The sequence below is a fragment of the Fringilla coelebs genome, assembly GCF_963513975.1.
Source record: "Fringilla coelebs genome assembly, chromosome: 5".
NCBI lineage: Eukaryota > Metazoa > Chordata > Aves > Passeriformes > Fringillidae > Fringilla > Fringilla coelebs.
This window is the reverse complement of record NC_140033.1, coordinates 41171926-41185102: the sequence shown is the minus strand read 5'-3', so window position 1 is coordinate 41185102 and position 13177 is coordinate 41171926. Positions and strand designations below refer to the sequence as shown.

Genomic DNA, 13177 nt, shown 5'->3' with positions numbered 1-13177 from the left:
TCACTTACAAGCAAGCTATTTAAAATATTCATTTTGAAATTGCCACTTAATAGTTAATCCCTTTCTTCCTTAGACCTATTTCTAATAAATTAAAATAGTCAAAACATAAAATACTGTGTCACTTCTTACTACTATATTACTCAAGAAATTTGGAATCATTTACATGTTTGAGGTGTTGCATTAAGAAGATGTAAGACTCTCAGTAGGATTTATGGACAATATCTATTTACTTGGTGTTATGTTGGTGTGCTTTATAAAACTGGAAAAGACTACAAGATTGTTTGAAAGCATGTTGAAATCTCAGTTTTGTACAATACATCATGCTTAAAAACTAGTTTTATTTGCAAATGTATAAGTCCAATTAATCTCAAGTAGGAAAAATTCACAATCAAGAAACAGCAATTGCAAAAAAGACACAGCTATGTTATCATCTTGATTTTCCAGAGTATATTTTCACACAAGTATGATTTTAGATTTAGATAAGATAACCATAATGCACAGTTACCTATGAACTAAATATACATTGTTTTCTTCTGCTGCATCAGTAATATGAACTTCTCTTGAGTATGTATGGTCTTCTAGCTTTGTTCACATGTAGCTGCCGTTTCAGAATATAGGGATTTTTTCTCTTCATGATTTCTTTTTCTTGGCTTGAGTTCTCTAGATCAAAAGCATCTTGCTGAAGTAACTGCAGGATTCAAAAAGAGACACACTGTTATCTACTTTTTTTTTGGTAATGAAGATTATAATCTCAAAATTTTAATAAAATATTAACATATTTTATTGCCAGCAATAAGATCTTTACTATATTAGCTGCAGTATTAATTTAAAAAAATATATAAAACTTAAGACACAAAACTAAAATCAGACTAAAGATAAGCTGAGCCTTACAGAAGTAATATTTAAATTCCACTTCAACAAATTAGATAACTGGTTTTGACTAGAGAGGAAAGCTGGTATATCCTCCTTAGACCAAAACTCAAATAGACTGAAAGTTTTCTAATGACTATCACTCTGTTATCACACATTTAGGTTAAACACCTACATGCACTGCTTGCTGGTTTCATCTGTTGAGAAATATTTTAAATCTACAGCTACCTGCAAAGCAGGGAACTGTGACTAAGACATATGGATTATTGCATATTTGGTTCTAGGGTAGCTCCTTTCCAGCAATAAATGCACTGGAGAAGAGAGTCTTCAGAAAACTCTGTTTCTCAGAGAGGTTGCAGTCCTTTGCATGGACCACCCCAGCTAATATGAGGATTTGGAATATAAAGAGTTATGACTCAGCAAAGCAAAGCAAAACAAAACAAACAAAACCCCAAACAAACAAACAAAAGAAATCAAAAACCAACCAACAAAAAAAGATCTGGATTCATCTAGACTCTACATGAACTTGAGACAGATGAAGAAATTTTTCTTTACTGGAAAGTGGGTAGTGACACTGAGTTACCTTTTTTCACCACACAAAGTAGCTTTTAGTGGATTGTGCATGTGTGCTTCTGTGTAGTCACTGTAATCATTGTACTAAACTAAATATCACAAATGGACTATAAACAATCACTGTTTAAGAGCAGCAATCTTCATACAATCACAATGTCAACTTCCAGGGCCCTCTTTAGGTGTAGGGAAACAAAAAGCAGGAGTTACCTTGTTGCCAGTTTCCTAGCAATGATAAGAAAATCAGAGTACCTAGTAAAATGGTATGTACACATGGGCATGTATCCATGCATTTTGAATCCAGTTTGCCTTAGGGTCTTCAAACAGAAACACTGGGTACATTTATTTATGCTTCAATAGATCTATAATAACCTCATGTCTGTTAAGCAGATATTAATTATGTTTTCTGGCATAGTGGTGACTTTCATATGTATGTTTGGTTACCTGGAATGGCTACAAAGAGTGGAGAAAGTGTGTAGTTAAGAAAAGTTCTCATTTATCCATGGGTTTTTGTAAGAAACATACACTCAGGTCATCAGAAACTGCACTAATTCACTACTCATATTGAAAGAGGCATATTAGAGGTATTAGAGAATATAAAAAAGGGAAGGAAAGCTCAGACAACCTGATGGAGGTCACATGGATATGGATTTTTACAACACCACTACAAACAGATCCTGAGAGTTTAATAGCAGTAGAAGCATGCATTTGTGATGGTTTATGTTACCTCCCAATGCTGAAAGGCTCTGCTGTGGCAAACTTTTTGGAGTTGATATACTGTCAGCATTGCTTCCAGGCTGAAGCCATCCAGAGAGGCAGGGAACTGTCTTCCTGGAACCAGATCCTCCTCATCTACCTCTACTGTTTCCCCCACTTGGTTGTTTATGTTGTTGACAAGATTGCAGACATTTAGCAGGGTCATTTTCCAGTAAGGAAGTTTTGCTCTGTTAATCTGAAAATAAAAACACCCATCATTTACTGTATTTGGGTTTCTTGTATCCATGTGCTACATTCAAACGTTTTGTTAGAAACAAGTTTATGTTTCTGAAGTGCTTTCCATCTGGTCAACTTTTAGACAATAATTAGAGTGCAGAACTTAGGACAACTCATCTATTACACACGCCAAGTCTGCTTCCTTGCAGCCTTGCCCCCCAGGTAGATATAAATGATGAAAAAGCTAAACTGCTACCAAACCAGAATGGCAGCATTTCATAGTCATTCTGCACAGGTGCAAACAAAAACACAGATGGAAATTAATATAATATAAATTCACAGGTGTAAATAAGGATAATGAATCAAACCCACTGGATAAATTCCCAGCTCAGGAATCCAAGCTGGATGCCTGTGGTTAACTAGACACTCCTCCCTAGTTCAGCACAAATACCAGTCATCCCAAAGTTCCCTGAGAAAAGGAATGGAGTCCCTGCTTCAGGACAAGCTGTCTGATGAGTCTGGGTCTGAAGTTACAAAATCTGTAAGCCCCAGGAGTTTTGGATGCTGGAAAGTGAAGAGACTGGGAAATGTTAATTGAAGGTCTATAGGCTTAGGAAGATGGAGCAAAGATAAAACATAGCTGTGAAAACAAAGTATTCCTGATTTGGTAACTGGACTGAAAAACTGAGACCAACTCTATTTAGGTGGCCCATAAAGAACCTGTTATAGAAAGATAGAAAAAAGGAAATTTCCCCAGAGTTTGTGTCAAATTTTGCTTGTTCCAGTATTTTGCATTATGTATGAGCTCTTAAACCATTTTAAAGAAATGCTGATAAGCATGGCTTTTACATTTCTACTGGTCTTGTTTTTTCCAAGCAGTTGCAGCAGTAGTCTTCTTCCATTTTGCTTATCAATAGCAAAAAAGTAAGTTTAAAACTTAATCCCTATCTCATTTGCTGCTTTTCATGATTTTGCCATTTTCTTCATTCTCCCACTACTAATTATTTCTTCCACACTGTATTCCTTTCAGTGCTGAGTGCAGAATTTAGTTTCCTTCAACTAGAATTGGTGACATAGCAATCTCCAATCAAAAGCCAAGCAGCAAATTCCTAGTTATTCCTGGCAAGGATTCCCTTGCTGTGCACATGAGGATTAGATCTTACCTATGAACTGAAATGTAGCTGCTTCTTTTCCTGAATGTAGGAAGTTAAATACAGGTAGCACACTAACAGGGACATTGCCTTTCACACATACTTGGCAGCACTGATTGAGTGTGGATGTAGTGTTTACTTAGCTGAACACCAGGTAATCACATAAACTGTTTCTTTAGGGCACCTTCCTAACAAAGGGGCCTTGCATGCAAGATTTATGTATATTCATCACACTTGACTGTTTTTTGAGGGAAAAGAATGAAAATTCAGAGAAATGAGGAAGAAATAAGAAAAGTTGGCATCGCTTTTAGCATTAGTTACAAAAAGTTTTCTTTTGTCATGATCATTACTCCAACATACATCTGATAAATGTGTGTCCTTCAAAATGAGAATGATTTAGCCTTTTAATAAAACTGCTGTGCATTCTCAGATTCCTGACAACATTTAAAAAAAAAAAAGATCATTTTGTTTTGAGGCTAAGAAATAAAATCTGAAATCTTATTTGGAAGTTTGTAATTGGTTCTGCACTCTTTACTTTGAGCTCATCTGTTTTCTCATTGAAGTACCCTAGTTAGTCTATCAAATTATTTAAAAAGACATGACAGTTTCAAGATAAAATTATTCTCTTTGCAGAATATCTAATTTTATTAACAGAAGTTGAGCTAGGGAAAAGACCAAATGCCCAAGGCAATTTCAAAATGTTCTTTGGTCTGTTTTAATCTATTTTTGAAATATAAAATTATGGAGCTTTCCATTACAAATTAGGAGGCTTCTCCAGTTCACTGTTCTCTCCTGGGTATGCAAAAGAAATGTGAGCTATCACGTCAACAGCTAAATTGTAATGGAGCACAGAATCTAGAGGCAGTGCTACACGAGCAAGTGAGATTTCTGAGTTGAGAACCAAAACTATTCCAGTGGATGGAAACACAAGAGTAAAGGATAGGGTAATTTTTCATGCCTTCTTGGATAATTTATAGAATCTTTTTGATCTAAAGTTACTACTTTATGTCATTCTGATACACATCTATGTATAAAGGAACTTTGTGTATTAGTAAAATACTTAAATAGCAGATTTCCTTAGGTGAAAATTGTCTTAGCTCCTACTTATGAGGTAAGGAGAAAACTAATTCGCAGTGCTGTCTGCAAACTTCTAACTAATATTTCATTTGTTAAGGGAGTCTCACTCCTATTAATGCCATGAATATATCACCTGCATACACCTGCTTTTGACTTACTGCTACCACTAACAATTCAGTCAGAGGGAATTTTTGGTTACTTTAATTGAACATGGAGTTTTCCAGGTCATGTTCAGTCACTAAACAGAACAGTCATGCTATTTTTCTGCTCCACCCTTACATCAAGCATTAAAATCAGACTGCTTTGCTTTTTTGGGTTATGGAAAATATCTGAGGCAGTTATCCTAAAAGTATATGTAAAAAAACAGTTTAAGATGATGATAATTCAAATTTTCAGGTTAATTTATAAGATGGGATAAATTTTCTATTTTATACATTTATATGTGTTTTCCACACAGGTACAGGTACAGTAGCTCAACACATGTTTTGGAAAACACCCACACAATAAAACAAGGAACCCTTATCTGCCAAAGTAGAACAAATTTTTTTTAAGAGTAACTTGAAAAATATCTGGGAATAATCTGAAGAAATCAAGGAGATTGAAGAATGAACAAGAATTTAAAAGGTATATGAATACGGAAGTGAATATGATTCATGTATTTCCATTGTTGAGCATGCTTGTAAATAAGAATCAGATATATAATTTCTCACACTTCATAGATCTTGAAAGAGAATTTAAGATCATCTAAGAAACTGAAAGAAGCATGTTTCTCTCTTTGACAACAGCTTGTCCTATGCAAGACAAAAGAGATTTCCAAGTTATAATATATATGATATTTTATTTCCATATCTCATTGAATGATACCCCAGATGGTTTGCCTAAGATAATTTTTTTTGTTACAATCCATCTATACATCCCAAATGGTATTTTTCATTAGGAAAAATGATATCTGTTTTTTACATTGCTGTCTTTATCTAGTAAAACAAGATAAAAAGAAAATTCATTACAAAGTAAAAATCCCTAGTTAGTGGAGGATCTCTATAGTCCTTTTCCATAACAGCAGTTGAATTCTGTTGAGATTGTAACCATAGAAATAATACATTTAATCAGATATAGCACTGAATTCTGTTAAAAAAGAAGTTCTTCCATGTTCCGTATTAACGCCTGTAAACCTAATAAATTTTTATGTGATGCCTGAGTCAGGAAGTCACTAGCTCCTAGATAGCTGCAGATTCCTCCTACTTCGTGGCAGCTCCTCAGACAAAGAGGCTAAACTCTCTGGGGAAATGCAGTCATAAATAGACATCCTATAACAATGAAAACTCAGTGTGTCCATGACTCCAGAAAATTAATGTTGGATGGGATCCCAAAGGTAGAGTATATTCTATAGGCTGATATATTCTCCAAGGAATACTTTAATTTTTTTTTTCCCTCTAAATAAAAAAGTGTCAATCTTTTCGAGTTCAAAAAAGATTCTTCATGCAACTAGTGGTTTCAGGCAAGCATTTAGGAAACTGAAATAGAGTTCTCTCTTTTATATGAATAGAGTTTTCTATTTAAAACAAAAGAGAGACAGGAGATAACTGTCCACATATTTTGACAAGTCAGGTTTTGTTGTTTTACCTGATCTTCCAATGGCTTTTTGAATTTTATCTTAGGAAAAAGACAGCATTTTAAGAACTTGTTTGATCCTTGTGTCTTGGTTCAGATGTAACAGCAGGGAAGGGTGACAAACTGTATTAAGTGTTGAAGACAGATTGCAATAAGCATGAACTACTTCTTTAAGGATGGAGAGTGATTCAGCAGGTAGTTGACTCTGAGGGCAAAAGGGCAGCAGGCACTAGACAGCAGTCTGTGAAGTTAAAGGCATAAGGCAATTTTTCCCATAATACTGGATAGACTACTGAATATTGCAAAAGACATGCTTAAGCCCTGGCTGTAGTCTTGATACTGTGGTCCACAAGTGCCTACTTAGGTGGATTTTTGTTCTATCAAATACTAAACCCACAAGTGTTTAGTATTTTCCTGAACTTTTAGATCTCAGCTTTCATAAACAGTATTTTTTTCCCACCTTAATGCTGTTTAAATTGTTAGGATTTCCTTTGCTGATTACCAAGTAAGTGTCAAATACAGCCTGTGCAATTTAGCAGTAATTGCCCTCAAATGGAACCAGATCTCAGGCACAACACAAGACAGGTATTACACATACTGTCTCTGAATTTGTCTATTACGCCAGAACCATAACTTGTTGTAACGAGGGTTAAAATCTGACAGTGGACAACAGAAAAAAGTCATTTCAGTAATGAATGGGATAGTGATATTACTCTTGTAGAAGACTTGATACACAGTTTTTAGTGTTGCCACCATTTCTTGCTTTGATGTCAAGAGACAACATAAATTCAACTAATGAACCTTAGATGGTGATTTAAGGCAGTATAATGCAGAATTAAAGTAATGTCTCCAACATGAATCTACTGCTTCTGTCAGCTTCAAGTGTCAGTTGACTGTGGCAAATACCCCAAGGAAGCTAAACAGCAAGCTACATGACATCAAAAAACATAAGAGTATTATGGCAAACATTGTGACATTGTTAATTGGTGCAATATATTTGTGCATTTGGAGTTTCCTGAGCTCATGTTCTGTGGTGAGAGGGAGAAAAAGTTGGAAGTTATGTTCACAGATCCACTAAATTCAGTAGCAGAAATACCAATAGCTGCAGGGTTTTATGGGGCATGCTATGCTTTGCCACACAGCAAAAAACTTCTTTTTGTCAGCCTCTTACATTTAAATATGTCTCAGAAAAAGAGGAGTTATTAAATCTTTCTGCACCTTAGAAAAGTGAGTGGCCAACAGGTTTATTTGTTACCTAAGGTTAACTATCATGCCAGTAAAGAACATAGGGATCTAAGAACTGCCAGACCAGTTAAAGAAAATGCATTTTCTGGCTTCATACTTCTTCTAGGCTATCAAATAATCCTGTGGAAAAGGCCACATACACTTAAATACAATATATGCAGAGATCATCCTGGCAGGTTTTGTCTTTAACCTTCAACTAGTCATTGGCTTATGTAAATTTCATTTTTGGGGGAGAAATTTTTCATTTCCGATTTTATTTTCCATTACATTTAAATACCACTTAAACTTTTTCAGAATAACAAATTAAAATATTCACCCTTAAACCCATAGCATTTGTTTCTTTTTATATGTCATTAAAGATATATCAGACACATATGTTTCTTAGATAATTTATGGAAGATAATTGTGTTGAGAAAGTGTCTATCAGCCTGCCCAATACATACGTGCAACACTATCTGCTTCACCTTGTCAATATGAGGTTTTCACTGAATTTTTATACATTCATATTAAATAACATAAACATTATTCACAGTCTGGAAACCTGTCAAGGAAATGCCATTTACAAAGTTAGTATTTTCACAGTCATGCCCCCGTGTTCCAGTACTGGCACTATGATCAAAATCCTAAACCAAAATTGGCATATATATTAACTGGTTTTGCTTTATGATTGTCTTAATTTTATATGCATATAGGAAGGATTCTGCATAAAAATAGCGCTTACAGATTTGACTCAAGGTTAATTTAGCTTTCATCGGGCATAATCCTATTGGAAACACATTTCTTCACATAAATTTACATCTCTGTACATAACACAGTTTTGACAGTTTAATGAAAGTACCAGTGTTACAGCTGAGGAACATGTTTAGTGTGTCACATCAACACCTTTATATTTCCTTTGAACTGGAGAAAATCTTACACCAAAGTAAAACCTAACACTGAACTTTTATGTCTAGACCATAGGTTATTACTTTGTGCAAAGACTTTTGGGTTTGTAATGAGAATTCATTTGCTCCCTCCCTGTCAGGTAAAGGAAGAAAAATAATTACCTTTGATGTGTACATATTGGTCAATAAATCTGCTTCTAATGCTTTCATTTCCTCTTCTGAATCTGGGAATAAACCAGAAACATATGTTTATTATTTGATCATAAATCATGGACATTTCAATTCAGTATACAGAACTTAGATATTTAAATGGTTTTTTTAAAATAAACAACAAACACAAACACCAGTGACCTAGAGGGACTGTCAGAAGTCTTCAGTTAACAGCAACATTATATTGAAATAAATACTCAACACATTTTTAAAGCATGCTCAAGCCTATTGAACTGAATGGAAATGTTCATTTATCTCAGCTTCATAGCAGAAAGGCTCATTAAACTGCAATTCCTTCAGTATAAAAAATGTGCTGCAATAATCTTCATTATTTTCATAATAAATATTTGTAACCTTTGTTTACTTTGGAAAAAAAAATTGAATATTTTTTCAAATATTATTTATTTAAGTAGCAATTATTTATGTAAATGGCTATTATGATTACTTGATTAATAATCAATATTCTTGATTATTAATTAAGAATACTTAAATTAATGGTATTTTTACTGATATGAGGGATCTGAGCTTGACCAGTTTATGATACAAGCTCTTCATAATGTATATACAACAAGAAGGTATTCTGACTGGAAATCTAGGGATTTTCTTTACTGATTTAATCAACCTATGATAGCTCAGCAGACATACAAGACTTGTGATTTGGTAAATAGGGTAAAAATTGCTGTGAAAAGATAAAAAACACAGACATATTTCTACACACAGCATTACAAGATGAAGATGAGAATCACGAAGATCTGGTGCCTTGGTAGCAGCAATCACAGCTCAAAGAGAAAAATATAGGAGAATCAGTTAAGCTTTTAGGTGAAATACAGTTCCACATAGCTTTTACCTTTCCTGGAATACCAACAGTCCAAAACCAAACAATGCACTAATATTTCAAACCATACTAAACCAAAATACATTCCACATTCATATAGGTAATATCTCACTTTCTTCAAAATGATCAATGCAGTTGGCATGTAAGACCCTACTGCTGAATCTGTGGATAGATTCTGCCCATGCCTTCATTTCAGGGATCATCACCATGCTGTGTCACTACCTTTCACAGAACATGAGACTGTAAGGGACCACAAGCATGTGCTAATGTGCCACAGGTTTCTATCAGCACAGAAGCCACTCATTACAATGCCCTTAAAAAACAGTCATGTTCAATCTCAATAAAGCTCACAACTACTATCACTTTGTTTCTTTAGGAAACTCTCCTAAAAATCAGTGCTTACTCACTTGCTTCTGATTTCAAGTCTAGTTTATATCTAATTACAAATGTATCCACGAATTGCAAATAAATTCCCACACTACAAATAATACCTTTCTATTTGTAATATTTACCCATCATGTATTTATTGAGAGGAACCACTGCTCTTCCCAGCTCAGTGTTTTTGTGTGTCCTTTCAAGATTAGTAAACAAGTGGAAGATCACTGTGTCCTGGTCAAAAACCATCGCCCTGGAAATCCCAGAAATGCTTCACTGAAAGGCTATTTCCAGATTCATTGGACTCTCATCTATTGTCCTTCCTTGCAAAAGCCTCGTATTCCCCAACTCATCAGGGCAACCCTCTTCTGCCCCTGATGTGTTCTCAAGAGAGAAAGCATAGCCCAGTTTGGTTCAGTAGCCTCAATACTCAATCACCTTAATGCTTACTGTTAGCTACAGAGGGCAGCTGTCTCACATGTCTTTTGGTTTTGTTTGCCTTTTGTAGCTGAAAAACCCCAAAAGCCAGGTTAGATAACAAGATAATGTCTTTTATTCCTCAGATTTCCAAAGGTTGTGCTTTGGTTAAAAAGGAGCTTCCAACAGGAATTTCTATTATTTCCTAAGCCACTGCATTTTGTGCTGCTGCTCTGCTTCTTATTCCTATTATTTAGGTCATCAAAAACTTCCATGTGTTACACAAATCCCCTTCCTCTGTAGGGATGCCCCTGCTTACCTCTGCACTACCAACACAATAGATTCATTCATTATTTTTAGCATCAAAGCAATTGCATTTAAGTGACTTGCTGTAGTGCTGATCTACAACCAGTCTCATTTAATGTTTAAAATTTTCATATTAAATAGGACTAGTTGTAGACCAGTCAGCAAGTCTCTAGCAAATGATCTCCAACCCAATGTCTTTCAGCCCTTTCAGCAGGAATGGCAGTCAGCTTTGCCAGCTTTACTATTAGCCAAAGTTCTGCTGGCAGCACAAGATCATCTCAGCTGAATTTCTATCAATGATAGCATCTCCTGTGAGCAGGTGAGCGCACACACAGTGACAGCATCATGATTTGAGGGGTCCTGGATCACACCAGCTGAGAACAATAAAAGGACTTGTGCCTGGTTAGCACCTGGGTTTTGTTCTTATAAAGGATGGAAGGTAGCTTCCACACATCAAGGCTGGAAGATAGCTGCAGGCATGAAAGATGGGAAAGAAGGGATTAAGAAGCATTTAGACTGGAAAAAAATCAAATCTAGAGGACGTTAGTTAGGAGTCAAGATTCCTTGAGTGAAGAACAAAGCAAGGCTTGGAGCAAGAGAAGGAAGCATGTTCAGGTAATTCAGGAGTTAAAAGAGATGGATAAGGAGCAAAAGCATAAAAAGAACACTCTCAGAGAGCAATGTATAAAAATCCTGGTTACACATTATTGTTAAAATCAGAGAGAAATTCACACAGTTTGATGTATTCTTGACTCCACTGACAAGAAAAATAGTTTCTACTCATATATTCACATTTTACGGGAATAATTACATTCTACAGGTATATACTTACACCTGAGGGCAAACATTTTCAAAAGAAAATTTAATTTTTTTTATTTAATGGTATAACTGTCCATATTAGTTACACATTATTTGAGCCCCTTCCCACAAGCTTCTCTGTGATGCTTCTCATTTACAAATACCTTCAAATTTTCAGGCAAATAAATCATTGTGTTAGCTGACCACACAATTTGGCTTCTGGGGTGTTTTTTATGAACCTATTTTAATTCCCACTTAATTTATTTTTACTTTAGTGGTCTTTCATTAAGGCTCTATAACGAGTTGAAACTGCTTCACTGAAAATACTAGTGAGGAACTTGTTAAAAAACTTAGAAATATATGGGGAGAAAAAAAATGTTAAGCTTTGTCACTGCGATCATGCATTCTCTATAATACACAGACTAATTATATTTAAACCGTAATAAAATGCAGGTATCATATGGTTTACATTTTTCTTCTGCAGGGGAATGAAAACTGAAAACTACCATCTAAAGTGAGAATTAGGAATTCTGAGTCCATCTGAACACTAAAGCTGAAAAATAAAGTTACCTGTAAATTTACCCCATAATTTAGTGGAGTTAAAAATCAGTTTTCAAGTTGGTTAAGACTGGATTTTGCAGGCTATTCTGCTGCATATATACGGGCATACACCTGTTTAACTCTCACCATACTTATTTGGTCATAAGCTTTAGACATAAATGGCAGATGCTTAAGATGTGTCATTTTTCAAAGAAGCAAGAAATGCATTTTACTATATTGTCCTCCTTTTGATCTTTTTAAAGCAGTTGCTCTTGCAGAAGAAATGCATTTACATCAACCTTCTTACTGTGTGATCTGCCCGTGCTTCAGTGGTTTTTTTGGTCATAATTTCAGATTTGTTGTTAGCTACTTTTTCTGCAGATAATGAAATTGTATTTCTCTTTCTAAAAAGCAACTGAAGGGCATACATATTCATGTTGATTTGGATTACAGCAGCTATTCATGAGTTGCAGAAATTACAATTTGTATCTTAATTTGGAAATACCTGATATTCAATGAAGCACAGCACACCCAAGCAGATGGTCTGCACTGATTTGTATTTCCAATGACTAGTCTACACTAATTGCCGTGGTATAGATGCTGTGAGGAGGAATGGAATATACAAAGGGAGAAAGTTAGAGGGCTTGTATAAAAAAAACAATGATGCTGGCCAGAGCCCGTTATCAGAGGCGGCTCCCGGGCTCCTAATGGGGGCAGCCGGCAGAGCCCGAAGCGACTTCAGTTCCTTGCTGTAGGTCCCGCTCACGGCTGCGGGAGGGGCTCAGCGCCGAGCGGTCCGAGGGGCTGCGGGGCCGGGCGGAGCGGGCACTTACCTGAGCAGATGCTGCAGGAGGCCAGGGCCAGCAGCACCACGCACACCAGCTGGACTCTCATCCTTGCCGCGCCGCCCTCTAGAAAGTAAAGTCCATAAATCCTAAGGAGAGACGGAGAGAGAGAGAGACAGAGACAGAGAGACAGACAGACAGAGCCCCGCCGCTCCTCGCCCTCCGCACGCGTGCTGACGGGCGGCTGCAGGCACCAGACGGGGGACCCAGACCCTTCCCCAACTATATAAGCCGCGGGGTGATGTCACGGCGGTACCGCCATCGCCTCCTGACGAAGCTCCCTCCCTCCCTCTTCCCCCCCTCCCGCTGCCCCCTCCCCGCCGCTCCGCGCCCGCTGACGCCACTCGCCGCCTGACGCACTCGGAGCCCCGCGGGGCGCGCAGCGAACCCCCGCACCCACGGCCGCGGGGCGCGCCCGGCACGGCTTTTCCCGAAAGGGACCTATCCTGGGATTTTATTATTTTTATTATCATTATTATTTTTTTAAAAAGTTTCCGCAGGTGCTCCGTC

At 36.6% G+C, this 13177-nt stretch overlaps 1 protein-coding gene across 1 annotated transcript; it reads right to left on the bottom strand.

The window, feature by feature from the left end:
• Nucleotides 1-541: 541 nt before the first annotated feature.
• Nucleotides 542-12716, bottom strand: NTS (neurotensin; the record flags this gene model as incomplete). The annotated part of the gene is made up of 4 exons (XM_084205952.1): nt 542-688; nt 2168-2392; nt 8504-8565; nt 12656-12716. The coding sequence occupies 4 exons, from the start codon at nt 12714-12716 to the stop codon at nt 542-544; spliced, it is 495 nt and encodes a 164-aa protein (XP_084062078.1).
• Between the last annotated feature and the right edge of the window lie 461 nt (nt 12717-13177).